This window comes from Dioscorea cayenensis, unplaced genomic scaffold (genome assembly GCF_009730915.1).
Source record: "Dioscorea cayenensis subsp. rotundata cultivar TDr96_F1 unplaced genomic scaffold, TDr96_F1_v2_PseudoChromosome.rev07_lg8_w22 25.fasta BLBR01001243.1, whole genome shotgun sequence".
Classification (NCBI taxonomy): domain Eukaryota; kingdom Viridiplantae; phylum Streptophyta; class Magnoliopsida; order Dioscoreales; family Dioscoreaceae; genus Dioscorea; species Dioscorea cayenensis.
In genome coordinates, this window is record NW_024087634.1 from 28469 (window position 1) to 54888 (window position 26420).

The 26420-nt window shown below is 32.8% G+C and overlaps 2 protein-coding genes across 4 annotated transcripts; one reads left to right on the plus strand and one right to left on the minus strand.

The window, feature by feature from the left end:
• Window positions 1–3185: 3185 nt before the first annotated feature.
• Window positions 3186–7968, plus strand: LOC120255920 (serine/threonine-protein kinase PBS1-like). Of its 3 annotated transcripts, none has more exons than XR_005535143.1 (6): window positions 3186–3436; window positions 4033–4241; window positions 4381–4570; window positions 6060–6451; window positions 6630–7264; window positions 7367–7968. XR_005535143.1 is itself a non-coding variant. In XM_039263688.1 (5 exons), exons 1-5 carry the CDS (start codon window positions 3316–3318, stop codon window positions 7074–7076), a joined length of 1359 nt encoding a protein of 452 aa, XP_039119622.1. In that variant the 5' UTR covers window positions 3186–3315; the 3' UTR covers window positions 7077–7321. The 3 variants fall into 3 exon arrangements, 1 of the variants encoding a protein (XP_039119622.1); XR_005535144.1 differs by having other exon boundaries at window positions 6630–7240; XM_039263688.1 differs by lacking the exon at window positions 7367–7968 and having other exon boundaries at window positions 6630–7321.
• Window positions 7969–12205: 4237 nt separating this feature from the next.
• LOC120255922 (bidirectional sugar transporter SWEET13-like) lies at window positions 12206–14363 on the minus strand. The gene is made up of 6 exons (XM_039263690.1): window positions 14183–14363; window positions 13575–13611; window positions 13261–13471; window positions 13022–13183; window positions 12787–12906; window positions 12206–12677 (listed from the first exon to the last, which is right to left on the minus strand). The coding sequence occupies exons 1-6, from the start codon at window positions 14232–14234 to the stop codon at window positions 12438–12440; spliced, it is 822 nt and encodes a 273-aa protein (XP_039119624.1). The 5' UTR covers window positions 14235–14363; the 3' UTR covers window positions 12206–12437.
• Window positions 14364–26420: the final 12057 nt, after the last annotated feature.

Genomic DNA, 26420 nt, shown 5'->3' on the forward strand with positions numbered 1-26420 from the left:
AATTTAGTTTTATGTTTAGAAAATCAACTATAGAAAAAATTACATTTTAAGAAAGCTTATAAAAATGGGAAGAAATACTTGCATGTGATATTTATTGATCTAGAAAAAACATTCACTAGAATGTCTAAACATAGACTTTGGGTTTTAGAAAAGAAAGTAGTTACAATTTGATATATGAATCTATTGAAAGATATATTTGACAGCTATAACATTAGTTTTAAAATGGTAGAGGAAAGATTAGAGAGTTCCTAATTATTATGTCTATATCAAGGTTAAATATTAAATGTTTACCTATTTATTTAATTGTAGATAGATTGATCAACTATATTTAAGATCTGATCTCTTGCTATCTATTTTTTTTTTAACTAATGATGTAGCCTTAATTGATGAAAATGGGGAATGTGCCAACTTAAAACTAAAGATGTAGAAAAACATTTTAGAAACTAAGGGCTTATTTGGTGGAAATGATAAAGGCAAATAGAATAAGAGGACTTGATAAAAATAGGAAATGATATGGATCTGATAAACTCATATCCTATTCTATTTGATGTATACCATATAAGTTATTATATAATATTGTTTTCCTATCCTATATTTGAAGTTGACCAAATAATATCATGATATGATATAAACTCTATGAAAATAGACAAAAGTGCACTTATGGTGTAATAGCATATAATTTTGTGATTATTATTTTGGCTTTATTTGTATCCTATTAGGTTATCAATTAAGTTAAGACAAACTTTCTGTAATAAAGCAAGAAGTAGCAGTTTTTAGTATCTAGACTTTTATAATATAAGATGATGGGAAATTATAAAACTTGTTGCAAAAAAATTAAGTTAGGGGCGGAGCTTATACAATTTAATGTGATCATAGAAACCTCTTTGATTGAAAGACAAATTTTATAGATCAACTATATATTAGGCCAACTATGATATATAGAGAAAAATTTTGGGCGATTGAAAAACAATGTACATACCCAAATAATGGGTGCAATTAAGATAAGAATGTAGAGAGGATATCAAGCATTACTAAGAAGGCTTATTAAGGAATGAATTTCTTCAAAATAATTTAAAAACTGCACCTATTACTAACAACTTAGGAGAGAATAGGTCAAAATTGTATGAACATGCTCTTCGATGACTTGTAGATGCCTCTATTAAAAAAATAGAATATCTCCAAATAGAAAGTCTTAGAAGCGGGAGAAATGAACTTAAAAAGTATTTAACATAAACTTTACGTAATGATATATCTGTGTCTAGTTTATCTAATCTTTTGACCTTGTTAGAGTAATGTAGAAACAATAGATTTATATAACTGATTTCGAATAGTTAGGACTAATAGATTGTTGTTGTTGTTGTAGTATTAAAGTCATATTTAGAATAAAAAGATAACAAAAGAAATAATACAAAAATAGTGAAAATTATTTAAAAAAAAAGAAAAAAAGAAAAATAGCTTTCACCTTCTCACATCCACTGAAAAACCATCCTTCCACATTTGATGCTGTAACATATAATACTAATAACACGAAACGATCAAAATGGACAATTAATTAATAATTTTGAGTGAAATATTTTTTTTTTAATTAAAAAAATATTGAATTTGTACTTTCATATTTGATAGCTTTATTTAATTAGTATAATAAATATATCCATTTGATTAAAAGAAAAAAAAAACTCAAAGCATAATAAATAACTTACCCTTTCTATTCTATTTTCTAAATTCACACATAAATATATAAGTAAATGTTGTGCTTTTGAGAGAGGATTATGGCATGAAGGATGGGTGAGTGGGTGGGAGAGAAATGGATAGGTTTGTCATTTTAGGCCACATGGCTTTGGAAGTTAGAACTTTAGAAATGTTCTAAACTCATGTGAAACTTGGAATATATTCATAATTGACGTGTCCATATAATCAATAGTATATGAAAAAGATTGCCACTCTATTCAAGAAAAAGACTTGAATAGTAGATAATATTTTCGATGCGGAAAAGACTTGTAGCTCTCTTGTAAATTTCAAGAAAAGATGTATGTTTTATGAAAATTTTTGAATATATATATATATTTAAATATTTTGAATATACTATTTTTTTTAAAATATCTCACAAATAATCATTCATACATGGGCATGGGCATGAGCACCTATTTACCTGTTTACTTTAGTGTAGTAGGCATTTGTCTACACTCGTAATTGATGAACAAATAGAATTCTTCTTGTAGATATTAATATAGTCTCACATGCTATTGTTGATTAGTTGAAAAATCAAATGAAAAAGATGAAGTGAAAATAGTCTATTGGAATTAGCTCCGTATCAATGAAATTTCATTATTCATACGGGTATAGTATACATACCATAACATATGAACATCAAGAATTAGAATTTTTATTAATACTGGTTTGAATGGGTTTATGGATAATTTATAAATAAGTTATAGTTATTTTAATTTATAAAATAAAATTCTAAAAATAAAAAGAACTAGGAAGGCATTTAAATTTTTTTTAGATATTTAAAAATACTTGAAGGAAAAGAAAAATAGAGACTTTATGAGAAAATAGAGATTTTATATTAAAATTTTTTTAAACATCATCAAGTGCAGCTTATTGGGTATATTCTTGTTGCTCTATAAGTCTTCACATGGGAAAAGAAATAAAAAATTGTTTATATATTTTTTTTAATATATATTTGTTTCAAATAAATTAAAATCATTGATTTGAAAAACCAAAAATTGACTTGTTGACTTATTTAGATGTGAAGACGAGACTAAAAATGGCTTACATTAAAATTTATTGTCAATATCTAAATAAAAAAATATCCATAAATATCTTGCAATATTTGGTTAATTAATGACATCAATATAAATAACAACATTGATATATTCACATGAAAAAAAATTATTTAAAGTAATAATTCCATAAATACTTAATAAAAGAGCATTAAAGTTCATTGGTTTTCATTAATGAGAGGGTTATGTCCTCAATTAAAGCATAAAATTAATTGTGTCACGTGTACCTGCAGAGTTTTTAGATCAAACATGATGGCACATGATAAAGGAGTGAGGAGAGTTATCTTTTCATATTGGTCCACTTTTAAGTTAGAGTGAACCTGCATGACATCTTATCCTCACCATCCCGCGTTTATAAAAAATTCATGAGTCGTCATTTGCCCTCAAAATTCCATTTTTTTTTTGAGAAAATTTGTTGATTTGGTGCTGAAATTGAGGAATTTGGATTGGATTTGATGCCGAGGAGGGTGGGATTGTGGAGAGTTGTATGAAAAATCGGGTTTTTTGGTGGGTTTTAGCTCTGATTTGAGCCATGTTCTGCTGTTCTTGCTTCGATTCCGTGGTGGAGAAGAGGATTGTTGATGGGAATGGAGGAGATGATAAACAAGAGGAGTTGCCCATGGCGGCTCCGCAAGTTGAGAGGCTATCTTTAGGTATATATATTTATATATATATAATTTTTAATTTTTGATTTTAAGTGGTGATTTGATTTTCATTTTTTGGGATTATTAGGGTTTTATAGGTTTGTATGTGGAGAAAAAGGAAGGAAGATGTTATAAGTTTGTTTTTGATTGTTGTTGGTTGAGATGGTTGGATTGAAATATGTTTGATTTTTGAAGGATTTAGCTCAAAATGGAGTTCAAGATGCTTGCTTGACTTGTCCTTCATTTTTCCTCGTCAGTTTTGGTTTTTGGTCCTTGTGAATATGGTAAAATTTGATGGCTTTTCTCAACTGGATCTCATTCAGGATTTTGGTATTTCACTTACTACTTGTGTTTTGATTTTTTGAAGTATGATGGAGTTCAGGATTTCATTTGATCTGATCATGAACTATTTGATGTATTAGACTCCATTTAATTTGATAAAGTGGCCTGAAGTCATGATCTTCGATCTTGTGTCTTCTCAGTTTGAGTTTCTAGTTTTTGTTGGTTTTTATTGTATTGTGTTCCTTATGGCAATATGCAAGGGTGTAATAGAATTTTGATTCTGTTTTAGATGTTTCCTTATTCTAGTTTTGATGGAATTACAGGGGCTGAGAGGCCGGAACCTGAAAGAAAAATGGATACAAATAAAGAAGAAAAGGTTCAGCAGCTGGATGGTTCTGGTTTGAATATCTCTGCGAGAACATTCACTTTTAGGGAGCTTGCTGCTGCAACAAGGAATTTTAGGCAAGAGTGCTTATTAGGGGAGGGGGGATTTGGTTGGGTTTATAGAGGGCATCTTGAGAGCACTGGGCAGGTAAAGTTTTCGATTAAAATCTTTTGATTTTTCCAATCATGATGTATAGGGAGGAATATCCTTTTAGTTTTACATAATTGAGTGATTTCTTTATAGTTTGGGTTAATTTTTCATGGTAGAGGTGTTTGCTTGGCTGCAGGAAGTAGCTGTGAAGAAACTAAACCATAATGGATTTCAAGGAAATCAGGAGTTTCTGGTGGAGGTGCTCGTGCTCAGCTTACTACAGCATCCCAATCTAGTTAATCTTATTGGTTATTGCGGGGATGGAGATCAACGTCTTCTTGTGTATGAGTATATGCCTTTGGGCTCATTGGATGATCATTTACTTGGTACGCTTTTTGTGTCAGGACGCTGCTAAATTGGTTTTAGCTTATGTTGGAATTTGCTATTCTTTTTCTTGAACTGCATATGTAGAAGCTCAATCAATGTGCTATATCATAATTTTTTTTTGAAAAACACCAATTCTTGTTGTATCTGAAAAAGAATATTTCCTGTTAAATACTAAACACAAATCCAATTCCAACTTAGCTTATGTTGAAAGTTGCTACTCTTTTCTTCGCCTGCATATTAAGAAGCTCAATCATTGTGTTACTTCATAAAAAAATCTTGAAAAATGTTAATACCTGTTATATCTGAAAAAAGAAAAAAGAAAAATTTCTGTCAATTACTAGACACAAATCTATCTCCAGCTTTCTTTCTAAGTGTCTTCGGGTTCATGCATACAAAGTCTCTGTGTTTATGATCAAGAAAGCACATACCATAAGGCTGAAAACTTTTGTATGCAAAACGGTTGCCAGTCACTTGAGATGTCGGCATATTCCTCCAGCATTTAACTAGGAAATATTAGAGAAGAGAATTTTCTTAATAGCTATCTTTAGTTCTTGTCATATTTTTGGTTTGCCACCTTTTGTGTTCTGTGGATATTAAGAACAGTGGATAAATCAGATTAGTAGCTATTAACCACCTGAAATATAAATCTTGTAAATATGGACTATTTAAGAATTGAAACACAGTTAATCATCTCTTTTTTTGCGCCCTATAAAGTTAGTTACCTACAATTAACCACCTGAAATATAATGCAAATTTAGTTAGAGATTTATATGTATCTTATGGTCTTACCTGAGTTTCTGATAACGCGTTCGTAATTATATGCTATTGAATCCTTTCTGTGCCGCTAGCTAAATGTGTGGGTCATATGATCTTGTGAAGATAACCATATGATCTATCTGAGTATGCTTCCAGATTTAGTTAGAGATTCGTACATTTCTCACATGAGTTATTAAGTTTACAAAGTTATTCTACATGAAATTTACAGTTTGATAAGGAGTTTGAAGTTTTAATTACATTAGATTTTTTTAGTTGTGATGAAGCCCAAACTAAGAAATCTGCAATTTATGTAATATGCTACAGAGATAAACTATGATAGGATGGTACCATCTTCTGCTAGATTTTTGAGCTATAGCACATGTGAAAATGATGTTGCCCGTTATCTTGCGCCAAGATGAGGAACACTTGGAAAATCTAGAGATGGATACATGTTTTTGAGAGAGTGGCATAAGTTTTACATTTTTCATTGTTTTTTTAATATAAATTAAGTTGTTCGAAAGGTCTTGGTATAATCTCAAGAATCACCATCAGCAATACATCATGTTGACAATATAAATTTATTGCCTACTATTTCAATTATTTAAGAACTTTGATTAATTTACTAAAAGTTATGTGTGCTCACACCCTTCATCTTGACTATGTTCAAATGGAGATTGTATTGAAGAATTTGGCTAAGATGCTAAATGTGAATGCTAATGTTTTATTTTGCAGAACTTCCTCCTGACAGGGAACCTTTGGACTGGATTACAAGGATGAAGATTGCTGCTGGTACGGCGAAAGGTTTGGAATACCTGCACAACAAGGCTGTTCCCAGGGTAATCTATAGGGACCTCAAATCATCGAACATATTATTGGATCGGGAGTTCAATCCAAAGCTTTCTGATTTTGGGTTGGCAAAACTTGGTCCTGTCGGTGACAAATCTCATGTTTCAACAAGGGTGATGGGAACTTATGGGTACTGTGCTCCAGAGTATGCTCTGACAGGGCAACTAACAGTTAAGTCAGATGTCTACAGTTTTGGTGTTGTATTATTGGAGTTGATTACTGGACTAAGAGCAGTGGACCAGAACCGACCACATGCTGAACGGAATCTTGTTTCATGGGTAAGTTGATTCAGATGTTTATCCTAGTCTTTATGAATTTTGTACTAATATATTATCACAGTTAATTCATCATTTTAGCCATCGAACTTAACTGTTTATGAACATGAAGCTCATTAGGGAATACTAATTGAATTCAAGTCATTCAGATAAAGCATCTTTGATAATGAAATACTTGCAGGCGCGAACAATGATGAGTGACCGAAGACAAATTCCAAAGCTGGTTGATCCCAAGTTAAACGATAGATATCCAATGCGTGGATTATACCAAGCTCTTTCGGTGGCCTCAATGTGCACTCAAGAAGAGGCAGCTGGCCGCCCACCCATTGCTGATGTAGTTACTGCTTTCTCCTTCTTGGCGAATCAATCATATGATCCTAAGCATAATTCCAGAAGTCAAGGCACATCACATGTTTCCAAGAATGAAACTGAAGGTGCATCAGAATACAGAAGGAATTTGAAGGAGTCGGGAAAAGAAGATGCTCCAAGAGCAAATAATGGAATACTGAAAAACAAGGACTTTGATCGAGAGCGCGCCATAGCAGAGGCAAAGAAATGGGGGGAGAATTTGCGGGAAAAGAGACGGGCTGATGAAGAAGCAAGTTCAGCTGGTTCAAATCAAATGTGAATGCTTGAAAGCATAAGACCATGACCAAAACTGAAATCTTTTCTCATTTTTGAGCTGTGTGAGAAGTGAAACTGTTTTGTGATGTTGTTGTGGAGCATGGTTAGGGAGGCAGAGTAGAGTGTACATTGTTAGAAGGGGATGAAGAAGTTGCAGAGATGTAGATAGTGAGGAATAACTTTTTTTTTTTGGTAGATTGTCATGAAACAATAACATATACAGCTGTTCATTTGGGCACTGTTTTTTTTTCCCTTGCAATCTTTAAAGACTGAAACTTTCATGCTGAATTGTAGGTACTTCTCAATGGTTGGAGAGACTCAATAGGAATCCTTACTTAGAAAGAATGTGCACAGGCCAAGCTTGTATCCAAGCGTGTCATCACTCATCAGACTGGAGTTCATCTCTGTCCAGATCTCCCACTAGGAGCCAAAGCCTGCTTGTCTCGCTTCCTCGTTGGAGCCACTCCCCAAGCAATGATGGCTGGAGGATCCTCTAGGGGTAATGCAAATCTTCTGGTCCCAAAATTTGTCTTAGCTTCTATTGCTGGAGATCATCGTCTTAGGCTTCACATTCAACTTTATTTATTGACAAAAGTACTAGACAAATCTAGAGCTGCTATCACTAAAATCCTAAGCATGACAGTCTGTTACATTAGGCTCACCCGGAAAGTGGAAAGTTTTCCAGTAGGTAAGACTCTTTTTCTATATTAACTAAAGGATATTCTTCGGAACATTTGAGGATAGGGAAAATTTATTATTACTGATATTTGTCGCATGGGTTTTATTGCATCAAATGTGAATTTGAGGACTTTCAGAATAAGATGTTCTATGGCGGACCTTGAATAATTATGGATATGGTCCTTCACCTCTTTCAATTGAAGAAAATTTTCTAGCTATCCTTTGAAAAATCTCTCTTGTTGTAGCAGTCTGACTTAAATTGCATTTCTTGCCTATAAAATACTGGGACTTTGATTGTTGTGAACTTGTGATTGCTTCAAAGTACGGAAAAGCTAATTAAGATGAATAATTTGATTAGCACCGTAGAGAAGGTAAGGTATGCAAAGGTTTTATTTTGTGGAACTTGATCCTACAAAATCTTGTAAGGTGTGGAATCTGCTTAACTCAACTAAGAAGAATATTACAAGAAAATTACAGTTTAAAAACTGCTTTTTTTTCATTTTAGAAATATGTTAGAAACAGAATGTTTTAGTTCCTAAAAGCCTCTTTGCTAATTTAATTAGCACGGAAGTGGTGGTCCGTTTCTGAAATTACAAAGGATTAGCATCGGACTTGATTTCGTGGCTAAGGCTAAATCTTAAAACCTAAAATCTAAATCTTAAAACCTAAACGGAAAGTGTTTATTGTTGTATATATTGGATGAATGCCTTTATGTAAGTTGTTACAAATTTGGGATGATTGGACATGGAGTGGAGAAAATCATCTATTTTAATCCTATTGAATGTTGATTATTTGACTCTAGCTCCCTCTTTTAGACCTGCTTTGAAGGGTTCCCCCAAATGATTTTTGTGAAAGGAGACACCTTTTTGCCAATATTATGGGTATAAAAATAAGCAAGTGGAATATCATACACCCAAGGATGATTCCAAATATTTATAGAATAAGGATTGCACTTTGCAATTGGATTTATAGAAACCATAGGAATTATGAATTTTGGCACAATTCCACAGATTAAAAGGCCAATTTGAACTCAACGTCTAACAACAGCTTTTGGTTTGATTTGGCCCCTAAGACCACAGAACATTTAGTTGTAAAACTATAGCATTGCCCAACTAATTTTGGCAATTGTCTTTCAATTAACTGGCAAAATATTTTGAAAGGTGAATGGATTTTTCAATAGGCTTTTAATGAATCGAATGGTAACTTTGCTCATTTTGTTGTTGCATTTGTCAATTGTTAGTGCTAGAGGATTGGGTGTGTTGTCAATTTTAAATGAGTTTTATCCAACTCACTAAAAGGGATGTTATGTACACAAGCATGGGATTCACATCCCAAAAAAATGGGTCAAAAAACATGAGAGTTAGTCCTACCTTTATATGCATATGAATACTTTCTTAATTAGTTGATGTGGGACTAAAAAGTCTATTACATAGCAACTGTGATTAAAACCAGACGTCTTCATTAGGCTCTAGTGCGCAACCAACTAGTCTGCTTGAGCGGCCTGTCAGACTCGACCGGGCCCTTCACTGACCAATTTCAATGAAAAGCATTATTGTTATGTATACAAGGGTGAGATCCACATTCTCAAAAGACCGGTTTAAAAGTGAGGGTTAGCCCACTTTTATATTCACATGAATACTCTCTCAACTAGCTAATGCAGGGATTTCTATTTCTCAATGATATCCCACGATCGAGACGATTGGCTGAATACCGTGAAACCATTTCATAGAAGTTCATTGATATCTTCTTTTTTATAAAGCAAATCGACTTCGATTCTTGAATGATCCACATCACTTTTGGTTCTATTGTAACAAAAGGTTCCCTTTTTGTGACCAAAGGTTCCATTACAAGGGAGCATAGGGGTATTTCATTGTTACTAATTGAGTTCATTAACGGTTACAGGGAACTCTCTGCCTGCTATTTGCTTTAGCTTTTGAGTGTGCATGTTGAGAACAAATAATTAAAATCGCTCATGAGCAAAATATAACGACGGATCAACTATGAACAAATCATTGGTCCTTTTAAATGTTATTTATGAAGAGGATATGCTGAGATATATATATATATATATATATATATTTATTTATTTATATAAAAGTCAAGAGAGACATGCTTTTAATTCTTTCAACGTCTCATTGTGTTACTATAATGAGAATCTTACTTGTGCACCACCTCTATTAATTTAAAAAATGTAAGTGTTTCTAAAATTTTCCCATTTTTTCTAATAAATTTTTAACAATTTTAGGAGTTTTTTAAATATATTTTTGGGTTTAAAATAAAAAATATAAATAAAATATGGTCAGGTCGGACCACGTGCTGGGTCAATCTTAATGGTAGGTGAGTTGTGCCAGTCTGAGCATGCACAGTTCTCAGGCCAAGTCGGTCCACTTAACACCATTATCCCATCTCATACGTTTGTAACTAGGCGAAATGACATGAGCAAATTTGTAATTTTAAACTAGAATCAGTCAAATTATAATTATTTTTATTTAAAAAAATTGACTTTGTAAAATCTAGATCTTATTTGGAGATTTTAAATTTTGGAATTTTGGGTATGTGAAAATTTATTAATGACTATTAAATCCTTTGACAACCATTGCATGAGGCAATAGTTTTTTCATTTTGACAGCAGAGTGTGTAGGCGTGAGGTCAAAACTCTATGTCCGTGGTTACAATAAAATATTATTCATTCTATATTCACTAGGATAAAGTACTGTATAATGGGTCCTTTATGGGAGATGTTGTATTCACCATCTCGTTTAGAGTTGCATAGCACTGAGATTTATCATTGTGGGATTATTCTCTTTACTATATCAATTTAGGCGCACATGGTAAGCCTTTATTATTCTGTATGTTACCTCACCCACATAGTAAATCTCTAGAGGATCATTAATAGGGACGTATTTATTACATGGTGGCCAGTGGAGGCAGCTACCCCCACGAAAATTTGAAATGCCCACTATGCCTATAGTTGTATATATAGTTAATTTTTTTTAAATTTTTTACCATTTATCCCCACTAAAATTGAAAAATTAAATATATTTATATGGTAAACCTTTCTCTAGTAAACAAAAATTCTAAATCCGTCCTTGGTCGTTAAGTCGCTGTAATTAATGCTTGCACTTGCACATCTATCAGTTTTTTTGACACTCTTAAGAGTGTCTAGATCCATTTCTGATCGTTAAGTCGCTATAACTAGTACACACTCTTAAGTGTGTCTGTGTAAGAGAGGGGTTTAAATCGCTATAACTAGTGCCACTCTTAAGTGTGTGTCCTTAAGTGTGTGGGTGTTAAGTCACTGTAACTAGTACGCGCACTTGCACATTAATATTTCAGCCTTTTTGACACCCTTAAGTTTGTCACTAATTAATCCTTTCTTGTGCTTCTCTAATCTCTTAAACCTTCTTATTAGACTACAATTCTTTTCCACATATAATCCATAATCATCATGTAAAACCATAGCAATCCTCATATCAGGAAAATGTCCATTTTGGTCTGGATTTCATTGTTTTATCATATAAACAACCGTTAATATTTACATGTTCATATCCACGTCACACATATCATCATTGAATTTTTCACTCTTTTATTCAATCAATGTGCAAGTGGAACTGCTTAATTAATCACCTTACACAATTCAATATTTAACTAGAATTAGAGGGGTATATATTACAATAATCAATCTACCAAATGGAGGCTATCCCTTCCAAAAATGCCTTTTTAATCTCAATAATTAAGCATGGCGTAGTGAAGTTTAACATATATATATAGCTTGAATATTTTATTTCACTGAAACTAAAATCCTCAAATTGTTCATTAGTAATCCTAGAGACGACAGTAGGTAATATCATAATTTTTAGATAAAAATTTTATTATAAAAAACTCATCAGGTAAACAAAAATATTAAGATTTCATAATCAATCTAAAGTCTAGTGAGAATTATATTATTCATGTATTATACATACATTGTATATCTGGGCTCTATTCATAAAAAAAAGGCGCTTGTCACCTATTATTCAAAAAGAAAAAAAAAAGTCTAGTGAGAAAATTTCATTGGATCAAGAGAAAGCCAAGGAACCCATTTGTTCACCTATTTATGTTAATATTTATAAATATGCCGTCAAGATTGTGCACGGCCCTGCCTTTGTTAATGATCTAGCTGCGCATCTTGACAAATTTATAAATTTGCAAAACATAAATATTTAGTATTTATGTACATATTTTTATAGTCAAAATGTTATTAAATTTTTTTAAACTTATTTAGCATTATTTTTTAAATTACAAAGGAAAGACAAAGGTGAAGGTATTAATTAGTTTTTATATTACACATACATGCATATATGTGTGCACACATATATATATATATATATACATAAGTTTTTCTTTTTTCCCACAACACCTGAGATTTTATTCAAACCAGATGTAATGCATAAAAAGTAATACATAGTCCCAGGACCTTACATACAACATAAGATATAAGAAAGTAACAACCCCATGACCAAGCTCTAATAGACCTAATGATAGAATTGGACAAGCAAGTCACTCTCCTACTAATGGAGTCCATTGAGCAGGAAGTCACATGCCTTCCAATGGACTCACTTCTACTACAAACTATTACTATTACTTTCATATAGTGACCAGCCCCAACCATTAATTCATGCATGCATGCATGCATGCATGCAATACATTACACCGCATTTTGACTCATCTCAACCTCCTCTTGAGTTACATTCCTTCCCATATTGTTATTGTTATCATCTGGTTTCCCCTTCACTGTTGCTTCTCCTTGTCCTTCTCCTTCTGGTATTATAATTGAAACAATGTGGTCTGCCAACTTTTCTTCTTGGATGATCTTCTTCTCTCCTTTGTATATCATGTAGAGTATCATTTGTGCCATGCCAAAGAGGAACCCTAAAACATTTGGAAGCTACACACAAATACACATAAAAACAAGTTATAAAAGTGTTATAAGATGATGAAAATGATAATGTATTATTCATGGTAAATTAAGTAAAGATTAAATGTTAATTAATTACCGCAACGTATTTATCCAACTTCACAAGGCCATAAGCAAACCAAGACAGTGCACTCAACGTGAGGAACAATGATAAGTAAAAAGGCATGAACTCCACACTCTTTGTTTGTATCACACGTTTCTGCATTATTGTTATATATATATATATATATATATTAGCATATATTAATTATTATTATTTTATGATGTTTATAAATAGAAAAATATATTTTGATTTATATATAGAACTTAATTACCATGATGCTTAGAGGAGCAACGAAAACACTAACAGCAAAGGCGACACAAATCCATCCGAGAACAGTAGCTCGGCCTTCGCCTTTAGTGAATAGCATTGTGGAGACGACGATGAGGCCGAAAAGAAGGATGTTCACCAAGAACATCATTTTAGCAGTGAAGATCTAGTTTTTCAAAACCAAATCAATATTAATTAATTAACCATAAATTAATATTCATATGTTAATATATATATATATACCTTTTCTTTTCTTGGAGCATAATGGATGTACATAGAGATGTATATAAGCTCAATGAAACATCCAAAAGAGTTGATGGTGATGAGAAGAACAGTGTTCCCCTTCACAGTAGCATAGTATATCCAAAGCATGGCACTGAATAGTGCAACTACATAAGGTATTGATTGAAACCCTTCCGTTGATTTCTTTCTATACACTCTATAAAATGTTGGCCTGCATAAAATAAAATAAAATGAAATCTTAGTTTAATATTATTATCTTAATTTATTTAAGGTTAATATTAAATGAAAACTAAGGTGTATATTAAAGTGCTTACAGTGGAGCAAGGTAGACCAAGAATGAACTCAAGTTACCTGCATGGCAACACATATAATTTATATATATATTAGTGCTTCATTATGATTTCATTGTTTATAAGATAAGGTGGAAAATAATTAAATTGGCACCAATCAGCAAACACCAAGTATACCATGCTTATGATCACATGCTTTGAGAAGTGGAGATGCCAAAGCATGATTAGGATATAACAAAACATTCTTAGGAGTTCGGGAAAGCAAGACAAAGATATCTTTGAGAATTATAATTAAAGTTTTGTTTGTAACTTAGTGTAGAAAAAAAGGAAAAAAATAAAGCTTCCTTTTGGTTTATATATTAAAGAAAATATATACTTCTGTTCTCATTGTAAGACCACAGCACAAACACATCATGAAAAGTATTTGAAAAGAACTAAGCAAAACTGTTTTAGATCTGAATCAGTGTTAATTAATACAAGTTGGAGAAAACAAACAAGAAACAAATAGAAACATAGTAGTATATAAAATAAACACCTGAAACCCTAATATATATAAACATTAAGATAGTAAATATATAAGACAAAATTAAGATCTCTCCAAGCATGAATAGGAATTGTATTCAAGTTCATACCACACATTCCAAAGATGAAGGCCAAAGGGTGGTTAATGTGAAGAAAAGCCATCTCCTCTCCTTTCAAAAGCACAACAAAGATGGTTGTGAAAAAGACTTAGCTAAACAAGAGGGAGAGAGAAAAAGGGAGAGAAGGGGAAACCCTTGCCCTCAAGCCTGAGAGATCGAGCTCAAAGTAGGAAATGGTTTTGGGTCCTTGGTGAATTGTGGGATAATGAGAATGACCCTTTATATAGAGGACAGAAGAAGAAAGAGAACTAGAATACCACAATGTATGTTATGCATGTATGACTTCATTTAGGGTTTGCATGAATGAGGTGTCTCATGGACATAACTCCACAACTACCAATAAAGACCAATTAGACATGGACATCTAAACATAACTAAAGTAAAAAAAAAAAAAAGAAACTTGTGTTTATGTGAAGTTATTAAGGTTGTTCACTAAGAAAAGGTATACATATATATATATATATATATATGAAAATTAATGAAAATGATTAGGGTTGGGATAGTGAAGGGTATGATCCTATATATGTTGGCATTTTAGCTATGTAATTTTGGTTTGCATGCTTTGTGATGTTGAAAGCTAGCCACCCTTTATGAAGGCACCCTAATAAGTTAACTTAATAGGCTAATACCATAGCACATGCTTTGATGACCTTTTGGCCATTTTCTCTATGTTTGTAATCAAAACCCTAACTAACTTGTTGCTCACCTCTCTAGGTATCTTTGTTGATCATTATCAAAATATTTTCTCATCTATTTTATTCAAACTACTCATTATAGTAAGAAGAAAAGAGTGGAGGAGGAAATTGGTATAGTTAATTTCCTAGAATCTTGAAAATTTAGAAAAATTGTTTTTTGGGGTTTGACCTTACTTATGATGTATGTCTAGGGGTTTCCAAGAAATTAAATAATATTTAAACATAGTTAATTACTTGGTAGAATAAACGGGGAAAAAACAATAATTTAAATATTACATAAATTTGGATGAAAATTTTTTGAGGATAAAGCATATTATTTCATGTATGAGGAACCATGGACTTGATTAATTAAGAATTGACCACAAAATATTAATTAGTCTCCAGTCCTAACCAAGAGTTTCGAGCTCAAAATTGTGCCTATGGATTCAATCACCTCACTTATAAAATTCCATCAATAATTAATTTTTTTTTTAAAAGCCAAATAAAATTATGAAAAATTCTTTTAAGAAAATTATATATTTTTGAAAACATATGCCTTATGAAAAATTACAAAAAATCCCACGTAATAGAAGAAAGAGGTTATAAAATATATATTATGGTAAAAAGAGTGATCTATACATATTAAATGCTATTAATTTTGTCTTTATGTTAAATATATATATATATATATATTATGCCTAAACATATACATATATACATATATATATATATATATATATATATACATATTACAAAATAGATAGCATGGTTAGACTATATATATACAAAAGTTGAATGGTAGTTCATTTTGTACTTATGATAAATATATATATGCACTAATCCTTAGCATGAGCACTTTTTAAGAATATGATTTGAAGGATGATTGATGAGATGTCCTAATCTTATAAACAATATATGAAGATTAATGTTAGTGATATTTGTCATTTAAGGCACTAACTTAATAATTAGTGATCCAAAAATATAATATATATATAGAAACCATCAAAGATGACGTCTAAATGAAGTTGCAAAGTTTGTGGTCCTAAATGAAGGTACACTTGTTGATCTAACGAAGTCCTAGAACTAGAGTGAGTGGGAGCTTTATCTAGGGTTCCTTAACCAATGACTTAGAACCTTAATGATTTGGTTAAAGCTTTGGTTATCCTCTCTCTGAATATTAATATTCAATGCATGGGTGGGACTCCTTTTTATTTCTAATCCTACGAAGCTTTTTCCATGGCCTTTGGCGAAGGCAATAGGAAAAAGCAAGGACAAATGTCCCTTGATTTGGAACTCTTTGATCTTTTGTGCTAAATAAATAGCATTAATTTAACTTTGTTAATGGAGATGAGAAGTTAATTAAGGTGGAAAAATGTGATAAGATAGTTAATTGATTGAATTTTCTAATCTTAATCTCCTCTCTTAATGCTCACTAACCCAACTCAACCATCAAATATTAGCTCGGATGCATGATATATATATACATATATTAAAACAATATCTTTCTTATGTACATATACTAAATGAAGTTGAAGTGTTCCAATTTTATTACATGATGATGTTGTGTCTTAAAGTATATAATGTATCATTTGCATTCAAATATTAAAGCATAGGGAAGTTCTTTTAACGTTGTCAAAAAAGTTGGTAGGGCATTAAAGCAAAACACATGCATATTCCACTACTAATGGTGTGTAGTTTTAAGAGTAGGTTTTTATTTTTATTTTCTGTTTGTTTATATTTTTACATTCTTCCTTTTTTTTATAAGCCCTTTTTTTAAAAAAAATATTATCTTCCAATGATACCGTAACTAGTGTAAGTAGCAATGTTTTTTTTTTCTAATAATTCAAACTCTTTTATTTTTCTATATCAAAAAAACTTTGTACTTTGATTGTTCATGGGTTGAGAATGAGAGTCCACCCCAACCATAGCTTTTATGTGCTAAGCTTTAAGACCTTAAACTTTAAACAAAAAAATAAACATTAATAATGTTGATGATAGTATAAAGTATCATAGGATTTGATTAATTATGTGTTTCCAACAAACAAAAAGTTTGCATCGACGACCATCAAGGAAAGAATGTGAAAGTTGAAAGCTCATAATTATGTAAAATTAGAAACATTATTTTAATACATCAACATAATTTTTTTTCTCTTAAGATAAGATAGAAATAGAATAAGACGAGCGGCTAAATCCGGGGCATTAATGTATGAAAAAAAAATTAATACAAGCCTTTATGTATATATATATATGAAACATGAAATGGTAGATTGACACCTAATGATGATAAGAAGTTGGACCAAGTCAACAAATTAAGAAAAATAAGAATTTAATGACTTGAACAATTGAACAAAAGAAGAAATTGCATTCTAAGGACAGCAATGTACAATGAAGGGAATGATATGATGTTTCATGTATAAACTAGAGAAAGCTAGAGGACAAGACAGAAAAGACAAAATTAATGAGATTTTCACATAGTTTGCTAAACTTAATTAAATGGGTATAGTGATTTAATTAGCGTTTAAGACAGTTAAGTAGATATGGAGAAGGATTTCGATCAATTCCTTGGTGTGAAGGAGAGAATTTGATCTATGTTTAGAATGTAAATTAAAGAAGATAGACCAATCTTATCAAGATAAGGTGGGAGCTTAGCTAGCCACCATCATAAATTAAAGAAACCCAAGGTTTTGGACTCATTATACATTAAATGTTTGTTCCTAATATTTTGGAAATTTTATTGATAGAATGAGGTCCATGGCATCTAGTGGAAATAGATCTTATTTTGGGAGGGCAATGCAAGCCTACCCTTGGATTTGTATGATCCTAAAAGAGATCTTGATTGTTTGTCATTTTACTTATGTACTCTTTCATGTGCATATAATTAACCCACTCAAGCCCTTAGCTTGTATCTTATTTAACTTAGTGAGGTTGGTTGGATTTATGTAGATCTACTACTCTATAAGTGGATTTTATTTTTGTATTTAAAAGAAGGGATAAGAATGAAAATTAAAAGAGAAGCGTGTTCTTGTTTGATTAAGGAATGCAAATTTGTTTTGTTCTCTTAAATGATCTAGTTTTTTGTGTTTAAAGAGATTGGTGATTTCTTCGAACTTAGAGTTTGACCAGGATTAAAGTGTTTACCAATCTAGTGGTATTATTTAGAGATTGGATCAAATTAAAATGTTATGCAGTTGTCTTCTCATAGCCATAAAAGAAAAAAAAAGCAATTTCTTTGTAATCTATTGTTTTTTTTTAAAAAATTAATAATGGACCATTTGGCTATTGCATGCTAGCAAATATAGTTCCAATTTGAGTGAATTATGCATTTCATGTCTTGTGAATGTGCTTATTTGTATTTATTCTACTTATATCTCTTTGCGCTATTTTTTTTCTTACTAATAGGCAACAAGCGCCCCTCATCTAAGAGATTGTTAAAAGAACAGACAGATCTAGAGTGCACCGATTACGGTGACTTACAAACCTTCTAAAAAAATTCCCCTGCCCTTCAAGCCTCGAGGGTGAAATCATTGTTTCTCCCATATGGGACCCACACCCAGGCCGTTAACAATACATAAATACTACATGCCTAAGTGTATATTACATGAACAGTACTACAGGGGAAGGATTTGAACCCTTGCCCTCTTGTGTCATACCATTAGGCTATCCAATGGTTGATATTTATACTAAATTTTGGATATCGTTTTGTTTATTAATTTTGAAAAATCCTATTATTCACGCACCTTGGAATATTCCCTAGTTTATACATTAATTCTTAAAAAATGGTTTTTTTTTTATAAATTGTATGATTTTTATTTATCGAAGAAGTAATGATCAGAACTACTACAGTGTTGCAAACTCAATGATGAATACAAGTACAAATCTAGGTTTTGCTTCAATAGCTAGATACCAAAACAAATAAAAACTACTACTAAATATAGACAAACCCTTCCTAAATTGCAATGTAAGTAATATTCAAACCCTAGTTATCTCTAAAAGAGACGAATTAGCTGGGTCTCCTAATATATAATTTAGAAAATGCAATGCAAGCATTACGACATCAACAACTAGTCTATACACACCATCAGGTGTTTTAGCTCATCCCTTAAAACCTAGCTAACATTCCTTTCACCCCAAATATAATAGCAATAAGCACACCAAAGCTATTCGCAATACAATTAATTAAAAGGAGAGCTTTTCCCTTGCATCTGTAGCTACCCAGTTCTTCTCAAAATTCCCCGTCTTCCAACCTCCATTGTCATACCACTACCAGCTTCCAAACTTCTTTAAAATAAGTATAGAAAAAGAAGATATGGTCTCTTTATTCTATATCTTAATTATAAATCAAGCACGGCCTGTTAGTATCGAGTTGTAGTCCCTAAGTTAAAAGTCTACTCCGAGTAGGAAGCCTATCAAATAGCACCATCCAAATAATTATAGAATATCGAGGATATATAAAATTTGGACGATACCAATATATCCCAATCAATCTTAGCATATATATATATATATATATATACTTGATCTCTTGCTAAGCAAAAGCAACCTTATGTTTGTTCCCCAATATTCTCATAGTACCATCTGCTTGGATAAAGTGCTTAGCCATGTTTCTTATCTTTAAAATCTTTATTAAGTTTTAGTTGAAGCTTTAAAAAGCTGCAATCTACATGCTACTTTAACCCTTCAAAATATAAGCTTCAACTCACAACACCCCAAGGGAGCTATATTCACATAGATTGTCCAAAAATGTCTAAGAATGTGACACTTATTCTAGAGATTCAACTCTTGAACCACACAACTCCTTCATTCTTAGAATGGCACATGAAATTCTAACTCACCTTTGTGAGCACCTTTTCTAGATCCATTATAGCCCTTCCAAAAGAAACTAGTACATGTTCTAATAAGCTTCTTCACCTTGGGTTGAGGCAAAATGAAATTTTGGCACCAAAATTTCTCTATGTTAAAAATTATAACATGGATCAGTTGCAAATGTATTGCATAATATAAATGATTTGCGGACCACCCTGAGATGAACTGAGTTATCTTATTTATCAATGAAGCACAGTCTTTGTCACTTAGCCTTTTAGAAACCAGTAGCACACCAAGGAACCTTGCAGGTAGTCTTCTAATTTTAAATCATGTACATTGCTTAAGTTCCTTCACTTCATCAGCCTAACACCAGCAGAAAGATTTAATTTTTTAAGTAGTTAAGCTATAATCCAGAAAATTCAACAACTATAACAGATTTTTGACCCCCATGACAAAGTCTTACTTACACTTGGTAAAAAAAAAGTTGAGATAAAGAAGCTCAATCTTCTTGAGTTTGGGACAAAAGGAAAATTTACTAAGTTTCACAGTCAAGTTCAACAATTTAGAGAGCACATCATGGAAATCTTGATCCTTTGATGTTCCAACAAATCAAGGAGAGGGGAGTCAAGGAATAGCACCATATTGGCACTATTAACTTCTAATGTTTTGAGGCAACTCTCTCAAAGATGTTGCTAAAGTGATCTTTATTGAATATTTAAAACTTGCTTCACTTTTTAATTTTTTTATATAATTGAACCATGGGGAACCAACTACAACTTTGCACTGGGATTCTTCAACTAACTTCTAAAATCTAAGTGTTTGGACCAAAAGTTGAAAAACTTGCGAGGCTTTGGTAGGGAATATTTCTTAGAATCCAACTTTACCAAAATAAAGACATTTCTTTGACATTTTAAGGGCAAAAAATTCTACCAAAACATTTCCAAAATATTGTAACCAACCATGGCTGATTAATGCCATTTATATCAAGTTTCTTTACCAAAGGGCTTACAAGACAGTTATTACACCATGTAAAAAGAGGGTTAGTGTAAGAATGATCAAAAAGATCATTATGTGCTACTCAACTATGGAATTCCTAGACATCTAGAGATAAGTGCTTGAATGTACATATTTTTTCATTACAAATTGCTATACTTAGCTTGTCCTTTTTAGTGAATTAATTTTGTATTAATTAGTACTTTTCTTACCTCTTTTGAGTGTGCAAACTGTAGATCACAAGCTTCAAGCAAAAGGAGCAAAAAGTGAGTTATTCGAGGGTGAAAACCAGCTAAAAAATGAAGTTCTAAAGAATTACACAAGATTCCACATAGCCCAATGTAAATTAGGCTACCCACAAGTTTTCCTCCGATTTCAAGGAAATCCCAAGGGTTACATGGGGGTCCACAAGGCCTCGTGTACTAAATCGTGTAACAAATCGTGTAACTCTCCAAAAAAATTCGAAGTATGTTTCAGAATTGTAACATAGCCCCGTGTTGACCCCGTGTACTCTTCATAAGACCTCTTGTAAAATTTACATGGCCTATATAATTGAGGGTCAAGGTCATGTAATCCTAGGGCTTCAAATAGTTTTGATTTCAAAGGGGATTACACAGCTTGGCACATGACTTGGTGTTCGACCATGTGTACTTATCCAATACTTAGACTATATTAAAAGGGCAGACATAAGGGTTTTGAGTGGTGACTTCAGCCGAGCTTCTTCTAAACTTTGACTAGGGGTTTCAGCAACACTTCAAGAGGTTTCTTGGAGAAGATTCCAACTAATCTTTAAGGGGATTGAAGGCACTACAATGAAGAGAGATCCTTAGCGGCTCATTAGAGAAGATATTGGTAAAATATATAGCTCGGAAAAGAAGTGTAGAGAACAAGGGGGTTTCCTTTATCATGTTTTTTGTTCTCTTTGTATATATTCTCCCTTGATTTTATTTTACTATTATGAGGAACCAACCTCTTAGTGTATTTCGTGCAATTATGAACCCTAGGATGTGATTTGTATTTGACATTGGATATCTGGCTATACATTTGAGATCATTTTTATTATGATTCAATTGTGTGTGTTGAATGCCTTGATTTATGTATAGTGAGAGCTCGATATCATGGTTGATATATATGTAGGAGATTGAGAAATCCTTGTACATAGATCTACCATGATTGAAGGGAAATTGGGATATAGACTTAGAGGTGGAAGGTCCTGATTCGGATTAATTGCCTTACCTCCATATTTCACTAAGTGTTCATGCAATCATAGGGAGCTAGATTAGAGAGAGATCTCAATTTGGTTTTCTAGGGGATTAGTTACTAATTTCCTTAAGAAAGGAGTAAGTTAATATTAGGAAGTCTGAGTTAATCCTCTTCACAGGGTTCATAGAGCATTAATGTAATCATACGGTGTCTGGGTTAGGAAATGATTTTAATCTATCTTGGTAAGAGATTAGTTGCTCATCACCTTGAGAAAGGGGTGAGTATGTTCTAGGAACACCCACTGTTCAATCCACTCAAATTTAATTTGATATCCTAGTTTAGCATTTCATTAGACATCCTAGGGGGAGTTCTTGTCCGGATACCTCTCTTTTCATAATTGATTACCTCTTTGTCAATTTATGGTGATTTCATAGCTTTTAATTTATTTTGCTTTTGTTCATCATATATTTTTACTTCCTATCAGTTAGATTATAATAGACAAATAGCTAGTCCTAATACTTCCTATCCTCATGGGATCGACAACCTTGCATTTATCGAATACTTTATAACTTGATACAACCCGTGCACTTGCTTGCTTGAAATCACATACATCATCAAGTCTAGAAATTTTTAAAAGCTATCATAATCAAAACTCTCTTCAAGGGAGGTAACCACATTAAAGTCTCCACCAATAATTTAGGGAACCTCATCAATTCAACCTGAAAATTCTCCTAATTAAATTAAGCCATAGATTCCTCTTTTCCATCCATCTATTACCGTCATAGATTGTGGTAAGATAAAATCTCTTAAGATAGAAAGATGCCTTTATTGTGATAGACTGAGCAAAAGCATTAATGATGGGTGTTGTGCATGCTCTCTAAATGCAACCATTAGACGCAAATTCATGTGTCAATCAACTAATAAAGTACGTTATGAATAACAAGACATCGAACCCATGAAGACTAAAGCTAATAGTCATAGTAATAAAGGGAACTATATTTAAGGCTTAACACTTAGACACTAAGGGTTGGCAATCTGTCAATGAGAGAGGTACCTGAACATGGATCCCCTAGGACCTCAGTTGCAAATTGACACTATGTTGAATAAAGGTTAGATTGTTTTGAACCATAGAGACTCTTAAATTATGTTAATACCTTTCTCAAGGCTATTAGCACCTAATCCTGTATAAAGATTAATTAAAATCTCTTTCTAATCAAATCTCCATTTGATTGCATTATGCTTAATGAATCTCTCTATTAAGATTAATGATATCCCGCTCTCTAATCCTAATCTGAAAAAGTTGTGATACCAAATATTTACAACTTCCTTTGCTTATGCTAGATCTATAAACGAGGATTTTTCAATTTCACACGCAAATCAAACATGAATTTTATAAGGCTCTTATTATATGCATAACTTGTTAAAATATTCTGATGATAGGCTGCACATGTGAAATATATATATATATATATACATACTCACCTAATCCTCTCTTTCACCTAACTTTCACCTAATCTAAGGATTAGGTGAAATAATCCTCATCCTTCTCTGCTATAAATAGAGGGGACGAGGGACATTCTAATTGCACCATTTCAGAGAAGAAGAGTGAGGGTGAGAGAGAAAGTGGGAGAAAATAGTGAGAAGAAAAATTAGAGGGTTTGTGTTGCTTCTATTACAGGAGAGAATAAGTTGTTGTTCTCCTTATTAATAGAAAGCTTGTAACTCTTATTTTTCACTATAGTAAAATTATTCTATTTTGCCCGTGGTTTTTACCCTAATTTGTTTTGGGGGTTTTCCACATACATCTTGTGTCCATCTTTATTGCTATTATTTTTCAAGTACTTTTGCTGTGACCCTACTCTACCCAGTTCCATAATTTCACAACAAGTGGTACGAGAGCCAGACTTAGGGTGTGTATATATCTACTTATCGTATGCTCTATGTCTAACACTAATAGTGGATCTTCCACATTAGAAAATAAGTTAGATTATTATTCACCATTTGTAGGAACTTGGTGACTGCCTTTGAAGCAGTCTATGAAAGAAGCAATGACAGCAAAGTATGAGTTTAAAAAAATTAATGGAAGTAATTTCTCATTGTGGAAGCTAAAAATGATAGCTATCCTGAGAAAAAGGATAATTATTTAGCGGCCATTACTGAAAGGCCAGCTGAGGTTAAAGATGACAAGTGGAATGAGACCGATGGTAATGCCATTACAAATCTTCATTTGGCTCTTGTTGATAGAGTTCTATCAAGCATATCAAAGAAGAAGATGGCGATGGAGATATGGGATCACCTTACAAAGGTGTATGAGGCCAAGTCACTCCACAACAAGATTTTCCTCAAGAGAAGACTTTATACCTTGTGTATGGTGGAATCTACTTTAGTGACAAAGCACATGAGCAAACCGAACACTCTATTTTCCCAACTTACATCATTGGGACATACAATAGAGTCAAGTGAACCTACATAAATTTTACTCCAAAGTCTACCAGATTCATATGATCAACTCGTCATCAACTTAACAAATAATGTCTCCACGGACATTCTAGTCTTTGACAACATTACAGCTGCTATTCTGGAGGAAGAAAGTCGACGTAAAAATAAGGAAGATAGGTCGGCAAGTTCGCAACAAACGGAGGCCTTGATGGTGATGAGAGGAAGATCAATGGAGCGTGGTACAAGTAGGGAGCCGCAATCAAGGTAGATCTAAATCAAGGAGCAAGAAAAACTTCAAATGCTACAATTGTAGTAAGAAGGGGTCACATGAAGAAGGATTGTTGAAACCTAAATAAAAATGATTCCAATCCTAAAGGAAATGTTGTAAACACTTCAGAAGATGGAAATGCCATGGTATGTGAAGTAGAAACAAACACAGGGAAACGGTTTGATGATATTTGGCTTTTAGACTCAACGACAACCTTTCATACGACTTCCAGAAAAGAATGGTTCTGCCACTACGAACCTATCTCCGGAGGTTCTATGTACAACTGCAATGATCAAGCTCTAAAGATAGTTGGTATTGGCACCATCAAACTCAAGATGCATAATGGTACAACTCAAACAATTCAAGAAGTTTGACATGTGATGGCCTGATAAAGAACTTGTTGTCTATTGGACAACTTGATCTTGGTTGAAAAATCAAAGTCTAGAACAAGGTGATGAAGATAATTCAAGGAACGGTTGTATGTATGAAGGGAGAGAAAATAGCTGCAAATTTATACATGTTGAAGGGAGAAACTTTGCAAGAAGGAGAAACTTCAATTGCCACAAGTAGTCCAAGTGAAAGATGCACAATGACATGGCATAGGAAACTTGGATACATGTCGGAGCAAGGAATGAAGATTCTTTCCGAAAGAAATTTAGTTCAAGGTCTCACAAAGATAACACTACCCTTTTGTGAATATTGCATTGTGAGCAAGCAACATCGACTGAAGTTCAACACATCTAATTCTAGAAGCAAAGAAATTCTATAATTAATTCACTCTGATGTGTGGCAAGCACCAGCTACATCCCTAGGAGGAGCAAATTACTTTGTGTCATTTATTGATGACTATTCCAGGAGATGTTAGGTATACCTTATCAAAAGAAAGGCAGATGTGTTTCAAGTCTTCAAATTTTACAAAGCGGGATGGAACTTGAATCTGGCAACAAGATCAAGTGCTTAAGGACAGATAATGAAGGAGGATACACTAACAAAGAATTTGATGAATTCTGTAAGCAAGAAGGCATCAAAAGGCAGTTCACTACAGCATACACTACTCAACAAAATGGAGTGGTAGAGCGGATGAACATGACTCTATTGGAAAATACAAGAGCCATGATGGGAGCTGCAGTCTTAGAGAAGAAGTTCTGGGTAGAAGCAATTAGCATCGCCTGCTATGTGGTGAATCGGGCTCCATCAATTGCAATCAAGTTGAAAACACCGATGGAGATGTGGACTGGTAAGCCAATTGATTATTCAAACCTTCATATATTTGGAAGTCTTGTATATGTAATATATAATACCCAGGAAACTACAAAGTTGGATCCAAAATCCAGAAAATGTATGTTTCTAGGAGATGTTAATGGTGTTAAGGGGTACCGCCTGTAAGATCACACTGCTCATAAGGTTGTAATCAGCAGGGATGTTATCTTCATAGAAGACAAAGAACAAGAGCAAGTAGATGTCAAAAGAAAGCACAGAGACTACAACACTACAAGTAGAAAAAGAAGTTGAAGCTATACCAGAGCACGAGGTACAAGAGCTAGCTGAATCTAAAGTTCCAGAAGTTCGGCGGTCAACTCGTACATAAAAAACACTAAGTTGGCATTTTGACTATATTATGGAAGGTAACATTGCATACTGTCATCTAACTATATTATGGAAGGTAACATTGCATACTATAAAAAACACCAAGTTGGCATCAAATCTTCAAGAGGCACTGAGTAATTCAAATGCATCTCAGTGGATGGCAGCAATGCAAGAAGAAATTGAAACCCTTCATAAAAATAGGACATGGGAACTGGTGTCACTACCATAAGGGCAAAAGCCTATTAGCAACATATGGATGTAC

What these genes read in the sequence shown, in the direction of transcription:
- LOC120255920 (XM_039263688.1), top strand. Translation starts at nt 3,316, where the DNA reads ATGTTCTGCTGTTCTTGCTTCGATTCCGTGGTGGAGAAGAGGATTGTT. An exon ending in ATCTTGAGAGCACTGGGCAG is followed by an intron (nt 4,242 to 4,380) that starts GTAAAGTTTTCG and finishes GCTTGGCTGCAG; the next exon opens with GAAGTAGCTGTGAAGAAACT. An exon ending in AACGGAATCTTGTTTCATGG is followed by an intron (nt 6,452 to 6,629) that starts GTAAGTTGATTC and finishes AAATACTTGCAG; the next exon opens with GCGCGAACAATGATGAGTGA.
- LOC120255922 (XM_039263690.1), bottom strand. Translation starts at nt 14,234, where the DNA reads ATGGCTTTTCTTCACATTAACCACCCTTTGGCCTTCATCTTTGGAATG. An exon ending in TTGGTCTACCTTGCTCCACT is followed by an intron (nt 13,472 to 13,574) that starts GTAAGCACTTTA and finishes TATTTTATGCAG; the next exon opens with GCCAACATTTTATAGAGTGT. An exon ending in TTGCTCCTCTAAGCATCATG is followed by an intron (nt 12,907 to 13,021) that starts GTAATTAAGTTC and finishes ACAATAATGCAG; the next exon opens with AAACGTGTGATACAAACAAA.